Raw genomic sequence first — 27,339 nt, forward strand, 5'->3', positions numbered from 1 at the left:
TACTTCGCATTGTAAAATTCATCTTCACATATTATTAGTATTATTATTATTATTAATATTATTATTATCTTCACTCCATACTGGTGCAGTTTTTCCTATATGCCACTGATAATCTATTACAATTGATAGGTTACATATGATTCAAAGTCAAATAAGCTTTAAAAAAATACCGTATAGGCTTTTAAAAGTCGCATTTATTGACTTCACATAGTAGGCTAACTCACATGGAACCATGTCAAATAGGCGCACACGATGTGCAACGTCAAGGAAGTATAAATATAAAAGTATAAATGATACAGAAAACACCTTTCTCATACAGTAATATAGCTCTGGAAACACATTGTGTTTTATGGAGAATTTACTGGAGAAAGCATTTCATATTCCTAATAAATCTAGTGAAGGAGTCGCATTCACCAGCCTCTCCTGCGCAGACTCATTGTGGTTGAGTCGGCTGCATAATTAAGATGGGGTCCGGTGCGTGTTATCCGTTATCCCATAATTCCCATCAGCGTCCCTCCGGGTTGGTGGGCTTTCACAGTCATCTTACCATCGGAGGCTTATCGCGTCACCGTGGAGGCGGACTGTGTAGTGTGGTCCACACAGCATAGTGTCACGGGAGACTGAGGGTGCCGCCTAAAAACGTGCCGAGTTATTGGATGCGTGTTGTTGCTAGGGGCGTGGGTTATGCCGTGAAATATTCTAGTTTTCCCAAAACTGAAAGAGATGGAATACAGGAAGGTACCAGTGGCACCAGCTGGACGGTAGATGCGCTGAGCGCTGCCTGCTTCAACCTGAGGAGAAACTGTGCCGCAGTGAGCATGAACTGATCAGAGTCTCCGTCTCTGCGCTTCTCCAGGACAACCAGAGGAAAGACAAGTGCGCGAGGATATTAAATGAGCAATGCAGAGAAGCTGAGGCGCCACTTCTCGGAACTTATTCCGATTTTCACCCCGGAACACCTGCTATTTATTTGGCACAAAAACAGAGCCGGGAGGATGGGTCTTTACAGGGGATGACAAGCTGCGCACGTGATCGTCCCGTGCGGTGTCTTTGGAGGGATTAGTAAACGGCACATCCTCAACATCCTGGCCTGTCCACTGTAGGCCAGCGATTTGTCCGCGGAACAACATCACATCTTTTTATAGTTTGGAGCTGGATCGAGGGGGGAGGGAACCTTATATGCAACGTGGAGGGAACTGTTTTCGTGAGCTCTTAGGGTGAAACTGACAATGACATCAGGCTTAACGTGAACGGCTCTGGTGCTTGTATTGCAGCAAGGTGGACCCGGGGCGTGAGGTGGCACGGAAGCGATGCGCGCATCATCCGAGCCGGACAATTCTGTTCCGTGGGGGGTGTTCTGTGTCCTAAACAAATTCAAGGAATAAAAGCGGCCATACATCCTGAGCTGGGCGAACTGCGTCACTGCGTGCGAGTGTTGCAGGTAACAGGCAGCAAACTCTCCCAACCAGCAGGAGAGGAGCATGCTCATCACCCTCCCCAGCGCAATGTCGCCGGTAAGTGCTTAACAATCTACCAGGGATGGATTCGGCGGATCCGCCACTGGGATCCACATATTCCTCAGCACCCAATTTAGACTCGGACATTAATGCAAACGCGCGTGGGCTTATTTATCAGAATGGCACGGACCACAATGTCAACATCCAAATCGAAGCCCTGCGAGGAGCAAGTGACCCCAGCGCGTACCCCTCCACAGACTACCGGGCGCTGGTCCGACAGAGGTTCATTCGGCGGAGTTTGTGGGTGTCAGACACCGAAGACACCAGCCAGCAGCCAGTGGACACGCCGGAGTGTGTCAACAGCAGCCCGGTGCCCCTGTGGACGATCGTCGATCGGAGTCTCACCCGGGTTCTGCACGGAACCCGCCTGGGCCTCCAGGAGACTCCAAGCCCGGAGAGCCAGGCGGGGCTGAAGAAGGAGAGCGCCACGGAGAGCGTGAGCGCCGACGAGGAGAAGGGGGACAGCAGCGAGCCCGAGCCGAAGGTAGAGGTCGCGCCCTCGGATGTCACAGGTAAAGCAGGAAGTGACGAGAACGAAGAGGAGCCCGGGATGAAGGCTGTGTCCACGTCACCCGGGGGTCGCTTCCTCAAGTTTGACATTGAGCTGGGGAGGGGGTCTTTCAAGACCGTCTATAAGGGTCTTGACACCGACACCTGGGTCGAAGTGGCATGGTGTGAACTGCAGGTGGGTTCATTGATCATTCAAAGTCCAGCATCACTCAGTCAATGATAGGCTTATGGGATTATAGGACCGCGTGTAATTGGCTGGTTTAAAAACACACAGAAAAAGTCAGTAGTTTTTGGTCCAGGGAACAGGATAGGACTACTTTCTGGATGCGTTTCTCCAGAAAACAGGGCTGTTGTAATTACACTGTAACATCCTCCATTTAAAGTTGAAACAGGTACACATGCACATAACGTTTCTCATCCTAACCACCTATAATATCTCATAAACTCTCAGGTAGTATGTTGTGAATTCACCACTTTACACTGCTTAAATGCCTCAACATCTAATAGTGAATATGGATTAATTGTCAGATTATTCAGGGCGTTATTACGTTTATTTCCTGGCTTTGTTCTTCCCCTCTAGTTACCAGTTACTGTACCAGTGCAGGATCAGGGTCAAATTGTTGATCACAGTGATCACATCGCACTTCCTTATTGACGTAATGATTTTTAGCCACAGAGCAGTGCTGTTCTACTGTTTTTATAATCTCATATTGTGTGTGTGTAGCGTTACGCTGCACAGCACCCAGGTGAGATGCTGGGTCACCCCATTCTGTTTTCAATAATGTTATTGTTATCGAGCCGTTATTGAAGTATTTGTTCTCACTGTGGAACTGAGGACAAGTATCGCTCAGAGTATGTTGTTTCAGGGCAGAGTGAGGAGGAAGAGTAGCTTTTTTTGTATCTTTTGACTTGTTGTCAGCGCTCACGTTGCACCGGCTCTCCCAAATGTTTCCATCATTTATTTTCATGTCCCCCCCCCCCCCCCCCCCCCCCAAAGAAGTTAATACGATTTCCTTTTCAGCTGCATACTTTTGTTCAATTAGAATTGACTTGAATCAAAAGTAATTCTGTTCTATTGAACATGTGGACACTTCAATTAGTCCCATTTTTATACGCGGGGGGAAACAGATGAATACACAGTCTCACAGCAGCGACAGCTTACTGTGTCACTAATCTGTGTATGAGGTAATGCAATGACCAGTTTAAATGCTATCCATGTGATATACAGATTAGCCCGTGCAGACCTGTAGACAGCGGGTGTCCTTCCGGGTCTCAAAATGTGCAGAGAACAGTCAATGAAGTGTCGTACTGCTGTGAGAATTACTGCTTTTGTAAAGTATTCTTCTATAAAACAGGCTCAGTCCACAGAATATACTGCGGACACTTGTGCAGGCTCACATTTAAACAAAACTAGTGTGCGTGTCCTTTTTAAAGTTTCGGATCTGTGAGGAAAAGTTCTTCATTTCCTTGGTAATTGGTTGTTTTGACAGATTTCCTAGAAAGGCATAATTTGTACCAAACTTTCTTTCTTTGCACCGGCTATTTCCCAGGGACCAAATAAATATATCTGGTTCAGGCTGAGTCAGCAACTCGATTTCACCTCATGAACCTTCAGTTCACTTTAAATTGTCATAATGAGAATAATGCTTGCGACTTTGATCCGCAGCCCTGCAGCAGGATCTTTTTTTTTTTTTTTTTAGATTTAGTGCAGCTTCAGAACGAACCGAGAAGATGCTTTTTTTTGTTGTTGTTGTTGTTGTTGTTGTTGTTGTTGTCTTCCTACTCTTGCAGAATCCAGGTTCACCCTGTCAGGCCCAGAGGGAATAATAAATACAAATTACAGCAGAACTCAATCGGGGTTCGGACGCAGAGTTAAATCACCATTACCTTGTGCTTATCTCACAGCTCCTGTTGGCAACGACAACGCTAACGCTAGATTCCAGTGAGGCGAAGGGATGCCACTGAAAGTTCTCGGTTTTTGTTGATGCATGCACTATACTAATACACATGTAATGAGGCTCATTCAGATGTGACTTTTCAATCAATCGCTGCAGGAGGTAACACAGTGAGCCCACTATTGATTGTGCGCAAAGGTAATGAATCGCCTCGTTACATCCCGCATTTCAGACTCGGTCCTCTGCTTTTGTCACTTGCATTTAATAACCCAGGGTTGAGCGGTACTCACTCACTAGTGTTCATGTGTAGAACATTAACATAAGTGTGCCTTAAAAGGTTTGTTTCCGTATTTCCTGCAAGAGAGAGAGAGAGAGAGAAACCGGTATTTTTAAACACTTGTACATAATTAATGGGAGTTTCAAGAGGATGAGTACTCTTTTTTTTTTTTTTTTTTTGAAAGGCATTCATCATGCATGATGATCTCTACAGTAAGTGTTGCTGTACAGTGTGTGTGTGTGAGCGTGTGTTTGGGTATGAGCAGGTTCTGAGGGGAGATCTAGGGAGGATTCCACCACTCTGTCCCCAGAGATGAGGCCTTGTCCTTCAGAGCTTCTGTGCAAAGCCACTGCAACTTACAGAGTTTACTGTCTGTGTGTTTGAGGGTAAGGCAGAGAATGAGACAGCAGAAAACATAGACGCTCATAGGACGATTTAGGAATCTGATTATGCCTGGTGTCAAGTAAACCAGGCCGCTTTGTCTTGGTACTTATTAAATCCACAAAATGATGAGGAAATATCTGCCGGGCTGCCGGAAATGAAAAAAAAAAAGATATTTCGAAAATTGCCAAAACACTTTACAACTTTGAGATCTGTGCCCCGCTGTTGCACATTAAATGTTTGATTGATGGCTTAACAATGAATATCAAACATGGATTCATACCCCTGATGTGTATTACCACACAGATGTGTCTGGAAGGTGAATCCTGCTGATGCAGCCCTCTGCACCAAGACAGAGAGAGAGAGAGAGAGAGAGAGAGAGAGAGAGAGAGAGAGAGAGAGAGAGAGAGAGAGAGAGAGGGAAAGGGAAAGGGAGGGTTCAGCTAAGGACAGGGAGTAAGACTTGTAGTATTTGATACACAGGAAAACAGGAGTTCTATATGTATATTAATGTGTCTTCATCACTCCGCACTCCATCAGATACAAATGTCAATAATTTATGCACTTACACAGCATTTATTGTGCAAAATGAAGTCTCTGTGAAGCGGATTATGTGTTGTAAGTGCCACACCCTGCTCAGATCTTCCATCTATAAAGGATCGGTAATAATCTGTGTGTTAAAAATACATAAGACAAACCGTAATATATTTGTTATAGATCAGAATGAGCATTGTGAAGGGAGCAGTCTAATCTAAGACGCCTTAGGCCGCACACGCTGCATAGGTCAACGTGTTCTGTGAATGAAATCCGATCCCCCATCATCAATCAATAACCAATACCATATTAGTGTGCCTCCCAGGCATAAAATGCACCCTCATCCTCACCATTAAATGGGTATATTGAGACAGGGGCAGAGAAAATCCAGAGGTCATTCAGTGTTTGTCGCGGCGGAGGCCGTTGGGTTGTATCTGCCATGCTGACGGGAGAGAAACAGAAATGTAGAGGATGTTCGCTGTCAGCTGTTTTTTTTTTACTATTTATACAACAGTTCAGGGAAGGCAGGGGCCAAAATATTGATCAAGCATACACTGATTCACTCAGGCCTGTACACCCAACGATGAACCCTGAAGAATTGTGAACATTTTTCTTCTTGTTTTGGTCTCTGTGATGGAAAATACTTAATCCCTAACTTGCCGTTATAAACTCTCAATAGTATTTTCTATTTGTTCCATTTTTTTTTTTTTACCAGCAGCACATTTGACTGATTAAAATGCAATTTAATCTTTTGCTTATCTGTCAGGACAGATGTGTGCCGGTCTCTGTATCACAACACCGGATTAATTAAGGATTTTACTTTTTCTGGAAATGTCAGTATTCCATTCATAGTTGAGGGGGTTTAGTGCCGTGTGTTAAACACACACTAGTGACGAAGAAAAAAGAGCAAATAGTTCAGACCAGCTATGTTTACCGACTCAAAATGACAAGGCTGTGTTCACTGCAAACACGAGGAAGTTCTAAGAGACTTCTAAAGGAGGTTGAGAGTGGATCGTGTCTTCCACTCGATTTAAGAAAAACACCCGACAAAGACGGTGATTCAGTTCCTTCCTCTTCCACCGGCCCTTCAACGTGTTCGATTTGGACAAATTGACCACTGCTGGAGCTCCCTCTCTGATGAGGCTCCAGAATACTGAAACAAAATGAGTGGATGAACTGGGAATACGTTGTTTATCATTAAAAGAACTATATTCTAGATCAGCATCTCTTACAGCCCTGGTCACTTCCAGTCTTCCAGTTTCTATCTCACATTTCACAAACAATCGTCATCAATACCCTCAAGATATGGTTTTAATTATCTTCTTAACATAAGCCCTATATGCAAAATAACCACCTCCCCCCCCCCCCCTATTTGCCAGCTTTGAGGATTTATCACACAAATTTAGCCTTCCTCGGTCCGGCTTATTTCGATATTTCCAAATCAAAAAGTGTCATGACCCTAACTTTCCAAACATCTCTTCAGTGTCAGGCTTAGATGATATGCTAGAATTCCCATTCGACTCAAAAAAGGCTAATTTCAAGAATACGTGACTGTTTTCGCCTTTTCTTAAGAACTGATAAGGGCGGACTGGGAAGGTGAGCTAGGGGGTGACATAGAAGAAGACATGTGGAACAGTGCTTTATGCCCAGTGCTGGTCTGTGATCTTTAAAGCACTATCTGAGGCTCTGAATATTGATTTCCAACCCAATAAGCAGCGTCAGCTGTATTTGGTGTCACAGATAGACGACGCTCTACAATAAGAAAGAAACATAAAAACACATCGTGGCGTTTACGACACTTTTTGCTCGTAGAAGAATACTGTTGCATTGGAAATCAACAAATCCACCTGAGGCGTCTACGTGGTTTAGTGACCTGATGCGATTCATACAAGTAGAGAAAATAAAATACTCACTTAGGGGGTCAAGGAACAAATTCTTCTCCGCCTGGGACCCGGTTCTGACATACCTAGGGAAACTATGCCTGATACCCCCGAGCAGGATTTCTTGGTCTAGACCCTAAATCATGAGGTGCACAATAGAACATAACCGGGTTGTTGTTTTTTTTGGATTCATTTATTAATTTGACTCTCTTTCTGTTGGACAAGTAATAATTTGACTCTGGTTTCTACCTACTGGCCTATCCTGTTGTCATTTGATTTTTGGGCATATTGTGCTTGTATGATGTGATGATTGTGTATTTACTTTGTAGGCGTGTCTACATACAGATGCACAGTGTATGTGTGTGTTTATGTACATATATATATATATATATATATATAATGACGTCTGGCACTGCAGAATGAGGTGACCTTTTTATTTATTTACTTTTCTGTTCTTCTAGGTGGGTGTACCAGTGGAATGGAAATATTAGTCAAAGTACATGTTTATTGTATTCTGTGTCTGCCAATATTTCCAAAAAAATAATAATATATATTTTTGCTTTTTTCCCCCAGGAACGGAAACTATCCAAAGCTGAGCGACAGAGGTTCAAAGAGGAGGCAGAGATGCTAAAAGCTCTCCAGCATCCCAACATCGTGCGATTTTATGACTTCTGGGAATCACCGGTTAAAGGGAAGAAGTGCATCGTTCTGGTAACAGAGCTGATGACCTCAGGGACACTTAAAACGTGAGAGTCAATATGAAAACACTATTTTCTATAATTATCTTGCTATATTCGCTAAGCGTAAGCGGCGAATATGAGTCTTTTATTGCCGCTTGTATTAGTCAGTTTTTAAAACACCTGATAGTAATGACCGTTAGTCTGTCTGCTTCATGTGTATCAAGTTTCATACAAATTGAATGATGCCATTACAGTAAATTCAATACTAGACTGTAGAGACTGAAAGAAGTAGACCTTGTGGGGAACATTTCAATTTTTTTGAGGAAGTCAAAATGAGGAGATTGGTTTGAGAATAGTCATCAGAGATTCATGTTTGCAGCTGACGCTTAATGGAAGCAATACTAACTTGCAACAGCTTTTACATTTAACATTTTATCAACACAGTGACAAGAGGGGACAGACCTTGATATGTCAAATTCATAATTCAATGCGTCTCGAATGGAATGTAGCTTACCTGGTGACAACAGGGACATCTTGCTCCTCCCACAGGTATCTGAAGCGCTTTAAGGTGATGAAGCCTAAAGTTCTTAGGAGCTGGTGCAGGCAGATCCTCAAAGGCCTCCACTTCCTCCACACAAGGACTCCTCCGATCATCCACAGAGATCTCAAGTGTGACAACATCTTCATCACTGGTCCCACGGGCTCCGTCAAAATAGGAGACCTGGGCCTGGCAACACTGAAGAGGGCCTCCTTTGCTAAAAGTGTCATTGGTTAGTCGTCGGCTATTTGGCAAAACGTGTTATTATTGAATATTTATTTAAACCTGCAGAAACTTTTGGGCTCTCTGGGGCAAGCGGTGAATGTAAACAGACATATTATCACCTTTTAAGTTGATATGGGAAACTTCTAATTAGCATTCATTTGAAATTGTGGTAACCTGAGGAATGCAAGATCAATATCCTCTCTACTTTAACCTCTGTCTTTTTGGTTTCCACCAACTCCCGAGGGAAATATGTGTCTCTTTAGTCTCATCAGCTAGTTGCTGATCGGTCTGTTTGCCGCTGAGCCGGTATTGTACAGTAGGGATGTTTTTTTTTTTTTAAGGCTTTTTCACTGAAACAGCTTCTTCCTGCGGCCAGAAAACATCACCGATGCTAAAAGGGTCGATCAATATCTCTGTGTGAGTTTGTCGCTACGCGTTTCACAAACACTGTAGGCGTAGGTTGCTGTAGGTGATCCATCGGTAATACAGAAATCCACTAGATTAATGCTAAAAAAAAATGTTAAAGTTGGAAAGAACATCTTTGTGTTTTTCACCTTTTTGATTAATTCTCTGTTCTCTTCCATTTGAGTGATCGCTAAATTCTTGGACTCACGATTAAGCAGCTGTATTGGCTGCTATCGATCCTACTGAAACAGGCTGACACACCGATAACTGCATATGACTTCTTAATCGTTCTCCCTCTCTTTGCCTTAATTCTCCAGGCACTCCGGAGTTCATGGCCCCAGAGATGTATGAGGAGCACTATGACGAGGCGGTGGACGTCTACGCCTTTGGGATGTGCATGCTGGAGATGGCCACCTCAGAATATCCATACTCCGAGTGTCAAAATGCTGCTCAGATCTACCGCAAAGTCACCAGCGTGAGTTCACGCTTAAAGCTGTTAAACTCTAACAAAATGAATCAAATATGTTGTCTGTGGCTCGGAGACATGTACAGAGGTTGCAACCAATTATTTTATATATTAATAGACAGACTGACTATGCAATGACTTTCTTTAAAATGTTAAAACGTATGACACTGGCTCCCCACATTTAACCAAAGTCAAAAATAAGTCTTAAATGTCGTATTTAAGAGTCATAAAGTCAGCAAAGTAAATCAGAAATGTAGAAATGTTTGCTAACATAAGCTACCAAAGTCATACCAGAGCAAGTAAGGCTGCGTTTTACATATTCAACTTATCATTTTTAAGAAGGATGTGGTATTTCTTACTTCAATGGTTACACAGTCTCACTTTAACCATCCGATGTTGTATTGTATAAATGACTTCTTAATTGATTATTGACTCGACTAGTCGTCCTCTCATTCAGCAGTAGCTTCTTGAGATGTCTGGGAGAACATGTGTTTTTGTAATGAATGTGTTTTAACACTGCAAACACCGTTTTTTTTTTTATGTACTTTCTTTGGTATGCAGTCACATGCTAAGTTCTGCTGTTTTGTGTGTGTACGTTGATGAGTGTGTGTTAATGCTGGTTCTGTTTTGCAGGGGGTGAAACCTGCCAGCTACAGCAAAGTCAGTGACCCAGAAATTAAAGAAATAATCGGGGAATGTATCTGCCACAGAAAGGAAGAAAGGTAAGTGGAGCAGGACTTTTGACTTGTGTCCCGTGATGCATTTAGTACGTAGCAAGCGGGCGATCCTCACCTCAACGCTGTTGTTTTGTTTCTGCGGCCGATATTTGTCTCTGACTCAGTTGATGTTTCTGCGTGGGTTGGGTTACTATCATCGCGACCTTTAACGGGCAGTACCTGGTGTATTTCCTGCAGGTACTCCATCAAGGACCTCCTGAACCACGCCTTCTTTGCAGAGGATACAGGTGTGAGGGTGGAGCTCAATGAAGAGGATGATGGGAAGAAATCCTCCATTGCACTGAAGCTGTGGGTGGAGGATACCAAAAAGCTGAAGGGGAAGTATAAGGACACTGGTGCCATTGAGTTTTCCTTTGACTTGATAAACGAAGTCCCGGAGGTTGTCGCCCAAGAAATGGTAAACTGTTTGTTTAATTTATAAATGTATTTTATTCAATACACAGACAATAGTTGTAGGGTTAACTTTATTATTAGTCTGTTTCACTTAGTGGGTGGCAGTTAGAGGTCTGAAACCAGGTGTTCCACGGCTATGATCCCTTCTTGTAGACTGGTTTGGTACGGCTGTGTTGTGTCAAAAATAGCTCTAATTCAGCACATAAGGAATATTAAGCTGCAGGTAACCATAGCAACACTACCGCTCTCTGCTACATTACCAGGTAGCTCATCGGTGAAACAGGCCCGACTCCCATTGATTTAACGGACCAAAAACCAAACTGGATGGGGATTTGAACGCAGTTTCTTGTGTGTTTGCCGTCGATAAGTGGCTGTGGTATGGGCACAATAACACACAATAATGTGTCTTCGACATATCGGGACGACTTGATGTGGATTATTACCTCTGCAGTATCATTATGTCACACATTTCAGGATATAGAAGTGTCTAGTAATAGTACTTTGGAACACAATCTCGGGCCTTTTTAATTAGGTGTGATGTAACTGGGGGTTGGCGGGCGATCATGTCTGTAATCACACGCTTGAGGAATGAACAGTATTGATCCTTGCTCTTCCAAGCAAAACGTTTGAGAAGGCACGAACAGGCAGCTCTTGTTGTTCACGGGGTCGAATAAAATGAAGATTTGATGATTGAGCTGAGCTGCAGTGGGTCTCTTGCATGTGTCCTGCAGGTGGAATCGGGCTTTTTCCTGGACTGTGACGTGAAGATAGTCGGGAAGTCCATCCGTGACCGTGTGGCTCTCATCAAATGGAGGAGGGAGCGCACCGTCTCGTCGGGGAATGGCGAAGCAGCTGTGAAGAAGGCGCAGCCGAACCTGCTGCAGGTTCCCGGTGCCGTCGCACCGCAGGCGCCCGCATTAGCTACGGCGGATCATGCGGACCAAGAGGCGGAGCAGCAGACCCTGATCTGCACCGTGCCAGTCGCCACATCTGCCACATGTGAGAACCCGCAATTAGAAGAACACATTAACGTATCGTTCAGTTTTACTGTTAATTTGATGTCATCCATTAACAGGAAATACAACTGACGATGACTTAAAACTGTTAAATCGGTATTTGCGATTGTAAACAAGAAAAAGTTGACTGCAGCGATTGAGTAGCACCTATTAGTCATCAATGAGGCATCGTCACCCAGCATTTGAGTTTGAATGAGATGCTTCTCCGCTGTCCTTCCTCAGCGTCTGTCCTTCCTGCGGAGGACCGCTGTGAATTATAATGTTTGTTATTACAGCTGACTGCAGAGTGAGCGCGACCATGCATTTAGATGATCTCAACAAACAGCAGGATGGCCCCTACCAGTCGCTTCCAGAGCCCATTTCCACGACTCAGAAGATCTACAGTCCTTCTGCGCAGGTCGAGCCTCAGCCGCAGCAGGGACCCTACCAGCAACCCGCAGCACAGGCCTCTCATGAAAACTACACACAAACATCCACTCAATTACACCAGGGAGCCTACCAGCAGCTGCATCCTGGGGCCTACCATCAACCTGCAGCACAACTGCAGCAGGGGCCTTATCAGTCTCAAACAGTGAGTGACGGCGTTTCTTATTTCTGTTAGCAACTTTCTTAAATCCTTCATTTGCTTTCTGAAATAACAACATTTTTATTTCATTTTTTTGGGAACGATGCCTGATCAGCGTCACTACAGTGATCCCTTTGCATGTCATGACGACCTGTTCATCGCTGAGAGCACAGTGCGTTCTAGGCGTGGAAGCGCCTCCCTGGTTGAGCTGTCACGGCGTGAGAAACACTCTCTCACTAAGACGATGAATAAAAGCCCCCGTCTGCGTCCGTCACAGGATCCGGCTTCAACAAAAAGCACAGAGAACTCAGCGCGTGGCGCGGACTTCCTATCCTCTAACTCAGCCCAGAATCCATCGTTATTATCTTCCCCACTGCCCCCGCATCAACACTCTCATCATGACTCAGCAAGTCATTTCAATTCACCCCTCCTGAATTTACGACTTCCCTCAGAGCTCCGTCTGACCGCGCCACGCAGCCCGCAGCCCCACCGCCACTGCAAGGCGTGCGTGTTTCGCCTTTTGAGGGATAAGACAAAGGAAGGCGCATCTCCGGGACGCACACATATACACTCCGTCTCCACATCTTCCCATTGTGCGTCAGTCTCTAAGCTAGGCTCACCCGCGTCTCCTCATCTGGCAAGGTCTCCTGCAGTCACTCTACCTTCTCTTTTGGCCTCACCCTGCCCCCCATCATCAAACGGTGAACCAACCCCGCTGACTTCGTCGTCACATCCATCCCAACGCCCGCAAGTTTTGCTCCCACGGAGTTTGCGTGAAGGCGGACGTCTCACTCTTCTCGACCACTGTCTCCATCACATCGTCAACCGCAGGACCAGTTCCCCCACCCTGTCCGCTAATGAGCCAGTGTACAGCCGTGGGGAGGTCAGGGGCGCTACCTCCTCAGTGGTTGAGCATACAGACAAGAGGCAAAGTCCGGATGTCCCACTCTTCTCTAGCTTAAATCTGGACAGGGATCGGCTGTTATCAGTACATGACAGTGAAGGCAGACCGGATCCACTGGTAGGTTAGAGAAGGCTAAGTCCTGCGTAGCAGCGGACTGCTGTTCCCTTTAACGATTCTGCCGGCTACTTCAATCCTCCTGCCTTTCCATGACGGCAGCAAAGCCAGCCCAGCATCCAGTCTCTGCTCCTGCCGAGTCTAACATTAGGTCTCTTGTCTTAGTGTGGCTGATGAGTAACGCTATAACATCGCTTTTCCATTCCAGCATGCCTTATTAAACCTTTCCAACTGCTGACAAACATATCCCTCTCTACTTTGCTTTGACACACTGAACATTTTAACCCTTGAGCTTGATTTTGTAAACAAACAAACACGACGGCGTCGTACTATTAGGTTGAGTAAATGTGACCTCTCTTGTGTGTTTCTGACAGACAGTTTCTGCTCCGGCTACACCAGCTCCTATTGTGCACCAGAGTCGACCGACAGCGCAGAGCTTCCCAGCTGCAGACCCGGCTCTACAGCCACAGCTTACTGCTCAACCCAGCCAGGAGCAGGTACTGCATGCGTCTATCTGCAAGAAGGCCCTGGCAACAGTGAGACGCAAAAAAAAAAAAAAAAACAGAATTAGGAGGCAAACGTTTGGATGTTACCCTATGAAACCCACTCAGGGTTATACTTGTATGTAATACTTGTTAGGCATTCAAAATGACTAATTCTAATCGTTGGCATTTAGTGTCAACTGTTGAAAACCATTACATGCAAATGAGATTAATGTGCCATTGCAATTTAGTGGTACCAGCTATCTGAAAGCGCACTATTTGTAGGGTATCTGTGTGTGAGGTGGGTACAAAGTGCATCTGATGTCCCCTTTTAAATACTTCATCACATACTGTATATCTATGTGTGTGTGTGTGTGTGTGTGTGTGTGTGTGTGTGTGTGTGTGTGTGTGTGTGTGTGAATAGCTTTTCATGTAGTTTTGTGTTTCCTTCCCCATTTGTCTTTCCTCCCTGTAGTGCCACCTCCAACCAGCCGCTGTGCTGTCCCAGGTACAGCCACCGTTTCTGATAACTTAAACTGCAGCTGGCTACAGTACACACACACACACACACACACACACACACACACACACACACACTGCAAACCACACAGAATGATTCATTCGCATTAACTCGACCTGCCCTGCAGCTCGTTTTTTTATTTTTTTTTTATTTTTTACTAAAGTGGAGCTGTCAGAACACAACATCTTGTCAGAGTTAGTTTTGTATTTTCATCACAAAATTCTTACTCGCCAGTCAAAAGTGGAAAACAAACGTTTGATTTCCTTCCGTAGCAGCTATCTGCTGACCAGCCGATACCTCACCTGAATAATCCTCCTGACATATCTACCAGTTATCCACAGTTTACTCCTTCCCCACTCCTGCCCCTTCAGATCAGCACACAGGGTGCGTTGTGGTAGCGTTAGAAACAAGCTCAAACTAAGAAACTAGGAAAAACATCCCACACATGTTAGTATAGGTTACAGGATTCATACACAAAGGGCCTGTGTGAATGTTATTTCTATCGACTGGTTGTCTTTGTTCATTTTGATATCATTTTCCCTTCTTTCCCAGTTTCCCTCACCATATCCTGTTGTTCAAATAGGGGGCCTCAGGTCCACTTCCTTCCCCCCAGCTCCTCTGCCACGTGCCTACAGCAGCAGTCGCCCTCTTATGTCTAGCTCCCGCTACTCACCATCACCCCACTATCGCTCCCTCCCTCCGACCCCTCACACTACCCGGCCATTTATACCTACCCTCGGCAGCCCTCAGACCCCTCAACGCCTGCCCGATGCGGCGCTATCTATTCCACTTTTTGCCATGGCCATGTCCCCTGCCTTGCCCCAGCAGCAGGGCGGCCCTCTCACACCTCAGACAAACATTGGTAGCTTCCATACCACCCATCCCTTACGTCTCTCCCAGGTACAACCCACCCCATACCCCGCCCCCTACCCTGAGCAGGAATTGGCTCAGCCGCCTGTCCAGGTGAATATTTGGCTCAGTTCTCACTGTAATGGTTGGGTCATGGAAAATCTGTCATACTAAGGTGGCAATGTGTCTTAATTGTGGGTGTGATGAATGCAGGGCATGCGTTTGGGGATTCAGAGGTGAACATTTTACCAGTAAACATTAATTGATGAACAATTGCCTAAATGTGCTATTTTTTGTTTTTTGTTGCAGGTACAGATGATTACACCACAAGGTAATTTGGGAGAATTCCACCTTTTGGCTTCGGTCCACGCTCCCTTGCCTGCTGTTCAGACTCCTCTCTGGGGAAGCGGAGTAGATGTCGTAACCCCGGCAGCAGACCGAGACTTAACCGTAGCTCCTACAGTTCCAGCTCCAGCCTCCATCTCAGCTACAGTCCAAGCTGAAACTCAAACCCCGGGACAAACTCCAGCTCTGGTCCCAGCACAAAACCAACCAACGCTCCCTGTACCAGCTAAAGCTGCAGTCATGCCTCAAACTCCAGCTTTGACCGTTGTTACAGCCCAAACTTCAGTCCCGATGCAAGTTCCCTCAGCAGCTCAAACCATAGCCTCCGCTCCAGTTCAAGCACCGGTCTCGGCGTCGGGTCACATTTTTGAATCGCCGAAAGGATCATCTACAAGCTCAGATACGTCTTATGCACTTGGTAAACCCAAACTCTCCATCCTAAGTTTAGGCTCTGCCCCAATTCCCGTCGCACAGCCAGACCCAGCTCCTGTCGCAGCTTCAGTCCAGGCCCCGTTTCTGCAGCCCGCTGGCATCCAGACAGCAGCGTATGAGTGCGCCAGCAAGGCTGCAACTCAGCAAAACTTTGATTCTACGTCTTCCTCTAGCACCCTTCAACAAGAGCCCTGTGTAGAGGTATGCATACTCTTAAAAGATGACATGTGTTGCTCAGGAAAAAGCATGTTCAAACCACAGGCTGCCTCCCAAATTACATTCCTATCAGTTTAAGTTTTAAGGACAAATGCTGTTAGCACACGTAAACATTAATACTAGTGTTATACATTCTTGCAACGGTCCATTTCTGTATAAAATAACTGTTTTGTTCCTGCCCGTGTTTCTGTCTTCAGGACGTTTTTCAAGACAAACCCGGATCTTTACCGAGTTATGCTTATGACAGGTGGGTTGTCAACTTCTTCGCCGTCTCTCAGCTCTTTACAGATTCCGTTATCTGCCTTCTGTGATGAAAACGTGTCACAAGCCACAGGGCGATGACGTTAACGCTCCCTTTTATAGCCTCAACTCCGATGTGGCGTCTGGTAAGGAAACAAGCGACGGCTATGACAGCCTGGCTAGTGGAGGGAAGGGGGACGGGAAACCCAGGAAACATCACCGCAAGTCTGCTCGCACGCGCTCCCGCCAAGAAAGGACCAGCAAGCCCAAACTGAGCATGCTCAATGTGAGTCATGGTGGAAGGTTGTTTATTTCTTAAAATGTAGACGTGTCTGATTGTTAAGTGTAACCCCTGCACACACACACACACACAGGTTTGCAACACTGGTGATAAAATGGTCGAATGCCAGCTGGAGACTCACAACCACAAAATGGTGACGTTTAAATTTGATCTGGACGGAGATGCTCCCGAGGAAATTGCCACTTACATGGTGAGTTGAACCTTTTACAGTTTTCGTTCGTTTCGTTGTTTTATTTTTGACATCGTGTTCAACATCTTTGTAACTGTTTGTTCGCAGGTAGAGAATGGGTTCATCCTACTGCTGGAGAAGGAGATCTTCATTGACCAGCTAAAGGACATCGTGGACAAAGCTGAAGACATGCTGAATGAAGACATGGAGGGTGAAAGGGCCTCCGCCTTGAGTTGTAGTCCTGAGCAAGGCCAGATTTCTGAGGGGCTGTTAGGAGAGGTAAGAGGGGTATATATATATATATATATACATATATATATGTTACTATATAGCATGTTGACTTAGCTCACACCTGTCTCTCGCTCTGCAGAGTCAGCAGCCTGGAGCGCCTCAGCCTGTCTATCAGCAGAACGGTAAAAAAGCGATTATCTCTTTCAAAAATGGATTCACAGGCATGCCTCGTTTCTCACAGTCGCTTTGTAAGACAATGTGCGTCGATTGTTTGAACTCTTGGATTGCAGTTCTTCACACAGGGAAGAGATGGTTCATCATCTGCCCCGTCGAGGAGACGGCCACCTCCAGCCAGGAGACCCCGACCGATGGCACAGCCACACAGTCTCTTGGGAGTTCAGCCGCCACCCAGCCTGCTGACAGCGGCACTGTAAGGCCGTCTGCATCCAGAGGTGACTTTGTTTCCTCAGAGCAATTTCGCCACACAGCAGCGTCACGGAACAATAGCGCCACACTATGGCGGCTGAATGAAATACATCCTACAGCTCCTGTGTGTTTTGAATAAAAGCTGGTATACATATAGATTTTCTCTCATCTTCATTTTGTTTTTCCTCCTGCAGAAGAGGGCTCGTCCTCCACAATGTCTGGTGGCAGTGGCGGCTTCGCCTATGATATGTATGGATTCTGTAGCCCTCCGATAATGTCCAACACAGACCCTCTCCTCTTAGCTACCCTGTCCCCCCCTGTGTCTGCTCCCCCGACCCTTCAGTCAGCGACATCGGTGGAGCCTGCGAGCAGCTCGGCGCAGCCCAGCGTTCATCAGGCCCAGCCGCCCAGAGCTCCGACTCTGCCCCCGTCGTCCCCACATACGTCGTTGCCTGTGGACGAATCGCGAGGATCCCCTCTGGGCTCCATCTCCCCGATCCACGCAGCTCAGCAGATGCCCGACTTGACGTGTCCTGCTTCTATGGCCGACGAGGTGCCCTGCTGCCCCCTGGTCATGCCCCTGTCTCTGGATGTGAGCGGTTTACAGGGGGGGTCTCCTCTCACTCCTCTTCCACTCCAGGAGCCAGGTTCAGCCAAAGAGCCGCCGCTGTCTGTCTCTTACGCCTCTGCAGCTCGCAGCGAGCGCCCACAGCAGCCTGTGGTGCTGCACCAGCCTTTTTCCAGCGTGGGGGGGACCAAAGTGTCCTCAGTACCCCAGAGCCCAGCGCCCTCCCAGCACGGCGCAGGGCCCGGCGAGTCAGACGGCGAAGGACGTCTGGGCCGCGGGGGCTTTGTGGACAGCACCATAAAAACTCTGGATGAGAAGCTGAGGAACTTGCTCTACCAGGAATATGCTCCCATGTATCCATCAGGCGGCACTGCAGAGACACCGGGCTCCGGTACCGAGTACATCCAGTCCCCTCCTGGTCCAGAGAGCGCCACGGGAGGGTCAGGAAACAGCACGCCAGGGCCGATGGGGGAGGGACGCTACAGGGTGGGAGAACAGCTGGTAAGTACAATTATTCATCATTTATTAAACTATATAACAATATTTAAATACGGTGGGAATTAAAAGTTTCAGGCTTAAATATTCAGATCTTAATTTTAAAAACAGCAGTTGACAAAATAATTTCACCACAAGGTCAAATGAGTATTTAGTATTGATCTGCTGGGGAAGATTGTGCAATATGACCGAGAGCTACAGAACAACAACTAGTGGCCCTTGTAATTGGATTGTTTTGTGTGTATGTAAGTTAGATTTTGTGAATTATGTTCATTTCAATTTATTTTATTAAAAGAAAGCTTTATTTTTATTTATTTTTTGTCATCGTTTCATATAAGTCTATGTGTTAGCAGACCTGTCAATCAATTTGGGAGTGGTAGAATGAACATATTTAAGCATCGAAAACTATAATGTAGTATATTAAAATGAACTATTTGCATGTGGGGAAGGACTACTTTAACTAGAAAAGTCTGCCAGTTAATGCTGGTTTAAAATAAATTGTGTGATAAATTTAAAAGATGATTAAATATACCGTGAGCCATATGTATACATGGAAATACATTTTAGGTGCATGAAGGATTTCAAGAAAAACTGTACTACCTATTTTACACAAGCTGCAGAAATATTAAGTTAGACATCATCTGAATACTATCTCTATATTAACGCTCATATAGCAGAACAGTGATAAATGGTTTGTATTGTAGTTTTCTAATGGCTCTGTTGTGTTGATCTCTCATCATGTCACCTCTATTAGCCTCAAATTCCAGAGAGAATGGACAGTTTGAGCACACTGAGTGACTCAGCTGTGTGTGGTATGTACAGCACACACTAATCGATGCAACAAGACTGGTATCATTGACTTCTATCCAACTGTTTGTTTGAGTGCTTACTCGATTACTTGCAGAGCCACCGCGTTCATTGTTGCCGACGTTTTTTGCAGCTTCCATGTCAAGGAGACACGTTCCTCACTCTGCTTCCTGCTCTGGAACGAGAGGCCGATTTAAGGTAGAGCTTTTCCTCACATTTAAGAGAAAGAGGTAGAATTGTCTTTTAGATCGGTTCGACTGCGTTTGATGTTACAAGAAGCCCTGTGAATACCCACATGTTTCTTTGCTTTTGGCAGATAATCTCTGTTCCTCCTGAAGTGGCCAACAGACGAGACGTGAAGCAGAGGAGCTGGAGCAGTGCCGCCTCACCGGCACACCCTGTGGGATCCAGCGAGGACCACATCCAGGCCGAGGCCATGACCGCATCCACCACAATCGGCCGTTTCTCTGTGGTCAGCGCCGAAGATGACATTACGCAGAGGACGCGGTGCAGCCGCTACTCTGCCCCGCCTGATTTCTACCTGGACACGCCTCCGTCCATGGCCAAGCGGGGCTCCCTGCCTCGCGCCCTGACCTCGAACTCCGTCGCTGTGGACGTCACGGTCCACGCTCGTTTCCTCTCCTCGGACTCCGGGGCCGACAGCAGCCCTGCAAAGCTGGCTCCCGCCACCCCGTCTCAACACACTCGCTCTGAGCGCAGAGGAAGCGACCTCATGAAGAGGGCAGTGGCCTTCCTCCGTCGCTCAGGGCGCAGCAGCAGCGTGCAGAGCTCCGACTCGCCGAGCAGGCACGGAGGCGTGCACGGCTCGGCCTACGCCAGCAGCGATAATGACTCAGAGATGGAGGACTCGGACATGAAGAGGGAACTACAGAGGCTCAGGGAGAAGTATGTGTAGCCGGGGGTTTGCGTCTGGGCCTTATTAAGTATCTTCTCATGAACATATATTGTCCTTTAGCTGGAATGTGACCAGTGTGTTCCTGCCTCCGTCCCCTCAGACATCTGAGGGAGATCTCTGAGCTGCAGGCCCATCAGCGGGGGGAAGTGGAGCTGCTGTATCGCCGGCTTGGCAAAGCCCCTCCCACCGGCCTGGGTCTCTCTCACGTGGCGCCACACGCCGGTCGAAGGAAGAGGTCCAGCAAGCACAGACTGAAGCCCGGCAAACTTCTCAGCCCTCTGGTTCAGCAATTTAGAAATGTCACAACCAAATCCAGTGACTCCAGCAGATCCAGTGAGTAACTTTTATATTATAGGTTGAATATTTGCAGCAGGAGCAATGAGTGCACCGTTCTAATGCTTGTGTGTGTGTGTGTGTGTGTGTGTGTGTGTGTGTGTTCAGGTGCTGCTACGGGTACAGGTGAGCCCACAGTGAGTTTAAATGGCTCTCCAGCCAAAGGGTCGTCCATCCCCGCTCACGGCAGGGCACGCTCATGCACCAGCCACCTTCCCAGCTCCACCTCAGAGCCCGTTCAGACTCAGCAGCCCTGTTCCCTCAAGGGATCTTTGTCTTCTGATAATATTTACGCTGGGCTGCACGGAGACGGCGCCGGCACACAAGCTCCACCCGGACAAGGTGACCCCAACCAGCAACACGCATCCGGGCATCTTAGCCGAAAAGTCTTTCCACTAATACTAGACTACATACGACTTAATGTGTTTCACTGTGTGCTCTTCTTACCTTGGTTTCTTCTCCCCCTCTGTGATTATGCTCCTCTACAGGCTGGTCTAATTACCCTCAAACATCTGAGAGAGTGACCTATAAATCCAGTAGCAAGCCACGAGCTAGATTTCTCAGTGGGCCTGTGTCTTTGTCTATCTGTTTGTATCTCTTCTCTTCCCGCATAGCTTCATTTGTTTCTTTTCCATTGTTATTATCTATAATCTCTACTTTTAGCTCACTGATATCTTTTCTTCTGTCATTTTCTGCGACACCGCTGGGCTTTATTATTACATAAGTTTAATTCTCATCCTTATCACCTGCCTTCATCTTGTATTTTTGTTGAAGAGGTATATTGCTTATTCAAACCCTTGAAACTTTAAGGAAAAGTAAAGTAAAGATTTGGATTGATTAAATGTTTTTTTAAAGAAGAATCATTCATTACCGTTTATTGGACAATTACAAGCTTGAGGTTTGGATAATCAAGGTTATGGGCATAAGGCCTATCTCACATTTCAAGTGTCTCTTACTGATGCTTGTAATATTTATCCACCTTGCACCATATGTATTTGTGTTACCTATCCACCATCCATTACTAGGCAATGGACGTCTGCATGCCGCATACACCCCGATATGCTATAACATATCTAATCTCTCATCTCTTTTTTAACCTTCTCTCTCTCTATCTATCTATCTATCTATCTATCTATCTATCTATCTATCTATCTATCTATCTATCTCTATCTATCTCTATCTCTCTCTCTATCTCTCTATCTATCTCTATCTCTATATCTATCTCTCTCTCTATATCTATCTCTCTCTCTATCTCTCTCTCTATCTCTCTCTCTATATCTATCTCTATATCTATCTCTATATCTATCTCTATCTCTATCTCTCTCTATCTCTCTCTATATCTATCTCTCTCTATCTCTATCTCTATATCTATCTCTCTCTCTATCTCTATCTCTATCTCTCTCTCTATATCTATCTCTATATCTATCTCTATCTCTATCTCTCTCTCTATCTCTCTCTATATCTATCTCTCTCTATCTCTATATCTATCTCTCTCTCTATCTCTATCTCTATCTCTCTCTCTATATCTATCTCTATATCTATCTCTATCTCTATCTCTCTCTCTATATCTATCTCTATATCTATCTCTCTCTCTATATCTATCTCTATATCTATCTCTCTCTCTATCTCTCTCTCTATCTCTATCTCTCTCTCTATATCTATCTCTATATCTATCTCTATCTCTATCTCTCTCTCTATATCTATCTCTATATCTATCTCTATCTCTATCTCTCTCTCTATATCTATCTCTATATCTATCTCTCTCTCTATATCTATCTCTATATCTATCTCTCTCTCTCTCTCTCTATCTCTATCTCTATCTCTCTCTCTATATCTATCTCTATATCTATCTCTATCTCTATCTCTCTCTATCTCTCTCTATATCTATCTCTCTCTATCTCTATCTCTATATCTATCTCTCTCTCTATCTCTATCTCTATCTCTCTCTCTATATCTATCTCTATATCTATCTCTATCTCTATCTCTCTCTCTATCTCTCTCTATATCTATCTCTCTCTATCTCTATCTCTATATCTATCTCTCTCTCTATCTCTATCTCTATCTCTCTCTCTATATCTATCTCTATATCTCTCTCTCTCTATCTCTCTCTCTATATCTATCTCTATATCTATCTCTCTCACTATCTCTCTCTCTATATCTATCTCTATATCTATCTCTCTCTCTATATCTATCTCTATATCTATCTCTATATCTCTCTCTCTCTATATCTATCTCTATATCTATCTCTCTCTCTATCTCTCTCTATATCTATCTCTCTCTATCTCTTTCTCTATATCTATCTCTCTCTCTATATCTATCTCTATCTCTCTCTCTCTCTATCTCTCTCTATCTCTATATCTATCTCTCTCTATCTCTCTCTCTATCTCTATATCTATCTCTATCTCTCTCTCTATCTCTCTCTATCTCTATATCTCTCTATCTCTCTCTCTCTCTCTATCTCTCTCTATCTCTATATCTATCTCTCTCTATCTCTCTCTCTATCTCTATATCTATCTATATCTATATCTATATCTATCTATCTGCAACACTGCACTTTGATATGGCTCTCACCACTTGCATGATTTTGCCAATAAATGGACAGTTTTGTTTTCGGGGGCTGATTGCTTCGTTTTGCTTTTAGTTGGTCCTATGTTTTTTGCGGCAGTATTCAGCAGCTTTGTTTTGCACTGCATCCTGTTATTGGACAATATTAACGACAACGGACGTTTGTTTCAAATCTTTTTTTTTGTCTTCTAGGGTCAACACTGAAGCGTCTTTGTCTCGGTAAAGAACGTGGCAACAGTATGTGGAACTACAGTGTCTCACTAAAAGCCTCGTGTTAGTTTATATCAGCCCAATAAACAGGATCTCATGGCATGTGCGTCTCCCTAGGGTCTGGAGCCGGGCCAGGGGCTTTCAATCAATCACAGCAGCCGCCTACGGGCGCCACGCCTCCTCCTCATCAGCCGGTGATGGGACTGGCCCAAGCTCAGGCCAACAACAGCAACAACAAGACGCCGTACGCCGGCTCGTCCATGAGCGCCAGCGAGAACAACCTGCCTGAAGACCTGCAGCGGCTGATGGAGGACTGGGCCCAGGAGGTTCTTATCGTCACCCACAGGCCGCGCACTAACTCTCTGAGCATCAGCGGGCGGCAGCTCTGGAATCAGGTTGCGCCTCAAACACGTGGGCAGCTGGCTAGCGCTTCAGATGTGAGTGTCATGCCAGTGATGTAGCCCCGCGGTTATAAGAAACACAAATGATTACAATCTTGAACACCCTTTATTAGAATGTAGTTTATTAAAGAGGTACAGTGGAAGCCGTGCATACAAACACAGTATTTAGATAATGAGGCCTGAAGTGGAGAACAATAGGCAATGACAAAACATTTTGATTTACCTAGTTTTTTTTTCTTCTTTAAATACAATAAATTAAAACTTCACAAATGACTAAAATACTCAAAATGCACACTGTGTCAGATGTCAGCACAAATACACAGTCATTTGCAGTACAGCAATTATTCTGTCATAATCGCTGATTGTATTTGACTTCCTAATACATAGAGTTTTAGCTTCCCACGGAAAAAAAGGGCTTTGTGCACAACTACCTGCTACATCTGTATAGCACATTTCACTGCAAGTAGTGTGCCATGTATGCATGTATGCTATTTATTCCTTGAATTATTATAGTTAGGTAGTTAGTTAGCTGAGGTCACCATGTCTCTTTTTGTTGCTGCGCAGACAACACACAGATATACCTTTCCCTTGAGACCTGCTGACCCAAGAAGCACAGCTGCTATTTTAAACTGGCCCCAAAATACATAGAAACAATGTTGACCCCCCCCCCCCCCCTCTATGAGCAGGCTGGCAGCCTTAGATCCTGAGGTGGGGCCCTTCAGTCTGTTCCAAAGTCGAGGCTGAATACTAAAGCTGACCGTGCTTTTGCCATCAGGGCCCCTTGGCTTTGTAGCGACCTGCCTGAGGAGATAAGGCTCGCACAATCAGTCCACTCTTTTAAATCACAAAATTACATTATCATTTATTTTACTTCTTGGTTCATTTTTTTTTCGTATCGATTGGTTTTATTGTTTCATGCATCGTATTGTTTTCTCAGGCTTTAACTCTTAACTTGGTGAGTCTTGCTTTGTTGGGTCTCTGCTTGTAAACTCTGCTTTTAAAAAGGTGCTGTATAAATAAAGTTATTATACACACACACACACACACACACACACACACACACACACACACAGTAACTAACCATTTGTTCAATATCTGCCCATTATCTGACCCTGTTAGGTATCATGGACAGCTCCAGGTTCAGAGGCCTGCAGCGTTCCCCTGTCATGGCCTGATGGCCCGGGGTCAACCATGATGACCGGCCTCTCCGCAGGAGCCCATCTCAGCTATCAGCTACGCCCTCCTGCTCCATTCAGGGCCTTGTCCTCGCCCCTCTCTGTCAGCCAGTGGCCTGGGTTGCTCTTCCAACTTCCTTCAGGAGTCTTTGCCTTTCCTGCCGTGCCCTCGGCCCAGGACGCCCCCAGTCCCATTCCGGCTCCGTCATATCAGCCGCCCAACCCCAAAGCCAGGACTCTCTAACCTGAGTAGCATTGTGTCTTCCAACTCCGTTACCAAAAAGAAATGTCCTCATAGGTCCAGTCCATTGTATGTGAATATACTGTATAGATTTAACCGGCATGTATCTAATCATATGTACATACTCATCTCTATTCGGTTTTTTTTTTTATGCATTTTATGTTATTTGTTTAATTTGCATCAACATACCTCATGTCCATATTACAGCACATACTCCTTGAGTGCAGTGTAAATGTAGTAGTACATTAAAAGATGTCTAATTAGGCCAATCAGGCTTAGAAGAGCAGATTTTTTTTGGTTTGCTTAGAAATGTACCATTCCACTCATTGGATGTTCATCATGTAGTGTTCATTCATGGTACGTTGCCGTGTGTGTGTGTGTATATATATATATTGATTCCTGTTTGTCTGTACATAGCTCCAGTGTTTGTACAGGTAACATTAGGTAATCCATTGGTCGGTGCTGCAGATATGTGTCTTAATGCGACACCTCGTTAGCCGCCATCATGCCGTCACTGTGAAGACTTGACATCCTGGTCACTAGGACCAGTCGCTTTTCCTCTGCTCTCTCTCAGTCCCAAGGATAGGTTTCATTCTTCATCGATGAAATGCTTCCAGCACAAGCGCTTAAAATATCCTGAAGAGATTTGAATGAACTTGAATTTTGTCTTCAGGTGAAAAAAAACAACAAACAAACACCTGTGAGAGTGCCTTGAATTGCAGTTTCAGTTTTATGAAGAAAAGCATTTAGATTCCAAGCCGACTCCAGATATTCTATATATGCTTTCCACCTCCAAAGGTAAATTATGTGATTTGAATAATGAATGTTGATTGACACATATTTACTTTAGCAACGAAACACAACTAAACACTATAATCTGGTTATGTTGCAGTTCATGAAATATCACAGATTGTAAAACAAAAATCTTCTTCTGCTACCTGCACCACCGCCTGCATGAATACAGTGATATTCTGTGTGTGTGTGTGTGTGTGTGTGTGTGTGTGTGTGTGTGTGTGTGCACACAGGGTGGAGTGGTGGGTTACAGGAAGAGAAATTGACATTAAGACCATATGAAGGACCCCGACATATGAGTCAGAATCATGATATCATACCAGACCTCTTCTAATGCAGTCTGTAGCTTTACATATGGTTGCCTTTTGTGGTTTTTACGAGATAACTGGCTGTTTGATAAATGTTGACGATATGGTGACGTTAGAGGCACACGAAGAATGTGAATTATTGAGAACTGTTTGACATGTTATTTGTATAATGCATAGGTTTTCTAAATATATGTTTATTCAATGCTGGCCTCACAAGATCATCCGGCTCATACAGCTAATTGTATGTACTATGGCTGACTTAATTCAAAGAATCTCCAACAAATATTACGCCATCACGCTATCAGTTGTTTCAATAGCGCCGCCTCAAAAACTACCCTTTCGACATTTACTTCTCTCGTATAACTTGACTTAGCAGATTTCCCTCTTTAAGAATAGTTTGTCGAATGCAACAGTATGATGATGTATCCTGGTGAAACAAAGTAGTGGCAACGAAAAAAAAAAAAAAAAATCCACGCAGTAAAGAAGTAGGTTGGGTGTAATGATCCAGATCCAGTATGGGTCAAAGCTCCAGAAATGCTGTAACCCTAAATTTCACATAATGCAGCTCAATATCATCTTTGACATCATCATTATTTTTTTCTAATTTTCAGAACCACATTATACAACAGTGGAAGTAATAATAAGTAAACTGGACTTTATGTATAAAATTGGTGGAGTGCCGCTTCAAAAACCCTCCATGTTGGCGCAGTGTGACAATATTTTGATTTAAACTTTGTCTTAAATGCAGAATTTCTTCCACGATGAAATATAGATTGTTTTTCTTTTTCCCGAGAACATCTCCTATGCAGCTATTCTTTTCGTTGTGCTTTACACAGTAAATCCCGTATTTGATCTCTTTGACGCTTGCAATGGAGGCGAGGTGTGCGGTCCCCTCTGCCTGCTCTATCACCTGTTTTCCCTGCCAATTCCTGACCTCGTCAGATCGGTACATTTCACTAACGCTGTACATACTTGAAGATTGAGATAATAAATTCATTTTTGCTTGACACCATACAATATTAGTCACATACTTTGTCTGTTTGCATGGAAAAGTTTCAGCGTTCCCCCGGCAAAGTAGGCAAGCTGGACCCTTCAGTGTCAACAGTAAAGCTCACGTAAGCGGTTGAATTTCTGATTAAGTTCAGCCTTTCTTTTTTTTTTTTAAATCCTGTCCTGAATTTTTCTGATAGCTCTAAGTGGGTGGTAATATGTATTTTTGTGTGGGTGTGCAAGTGACCGAGTTGTTGAAACAGCGGACAGAGAAAGAGGAGTTTGCCCTT

The 27,339-nt window shown here is 44.9% G+C and overlaps 1 protein-coding gene across 5 annotated transcripts; it reads left to right on the forward strand.

Moving 5' to 3' along the window:
- Positions 1-621: 621 nt before the first annotated feature.
- Positions 622-27,318, forward strand: wnk2 (WNK lysine deficient protein kinase 2). Of its 5 annotated transcripts, none has more exons than XM_068712085.1 (27): positions 622-2,202; positions 7,568-7,740; positions 8,224-8,444; positions 9,160-9,317; positions 9,942-10,030; positions 10,223-10,442; positions 11,170-11,437; positions 11,730-12,025; positions 13,412-13,534; positions 13,995-14,027; positions 15,198-15,866; positions 16,079-16,128; positions 16,245-16,407; positions 16,496-16,612; positions 16,700-16,870; positions 16,962-17,004; positions 17,113-17,274; positions 17,443-18,317; positions 19,066-19,123; positions 19,252-19,316; positions 19,435-20,024; positions 20,135-20,367; positions 20,476-20,709; positions 20,856-20,954; positions 23,125-23,169; positions 23,260-23,579; positions 24,663-27,318. In XM_068712085.1, exons 1-27 carry the CDS (start codon positions 1,540-1,542, stop codon positions 24,960-24,962), a joined length of 6,438 nt encoding a protein of 2,145 aa, XP_068568186.1. In that variant the 5' UTR covers positions 622-1,539; the 3' UTR covers positions 24,963-27,318. The 5 variants fall into 5 exon arrangements, with proteins under 5 accessions (XP_068568186.1, XP_068568188.1, XP_068568187.1 ...); XM_068712087.1 differs by having other exon boundaries at positions 20,856-20,930; XM_068712086.1 differs by having other exon boundaries at positions 17,125-17,274.
- The last annotated feature ends 21 nt before the right edge of the window (positions 27,319-27,339 follow it).

This window comes from Cebidichthys violaceus, unplaced genomic scaffold (assembly GCF_023349555.1).
Source record: "Cebidichthys violaceus isolate CVI_PGR_0920_01 unplaced genomic scaffold, fCebVio1.0.p SCAF_17, whole genome shotgun sequence".
NCBI classification, from domain to species: domain Eukaryota; kingdom Metazoa; phylum Chordata; class Actinopteri; order Perciformes; family Stichaeidae; genus Cebidichthys; species Cebidichthys violaceus.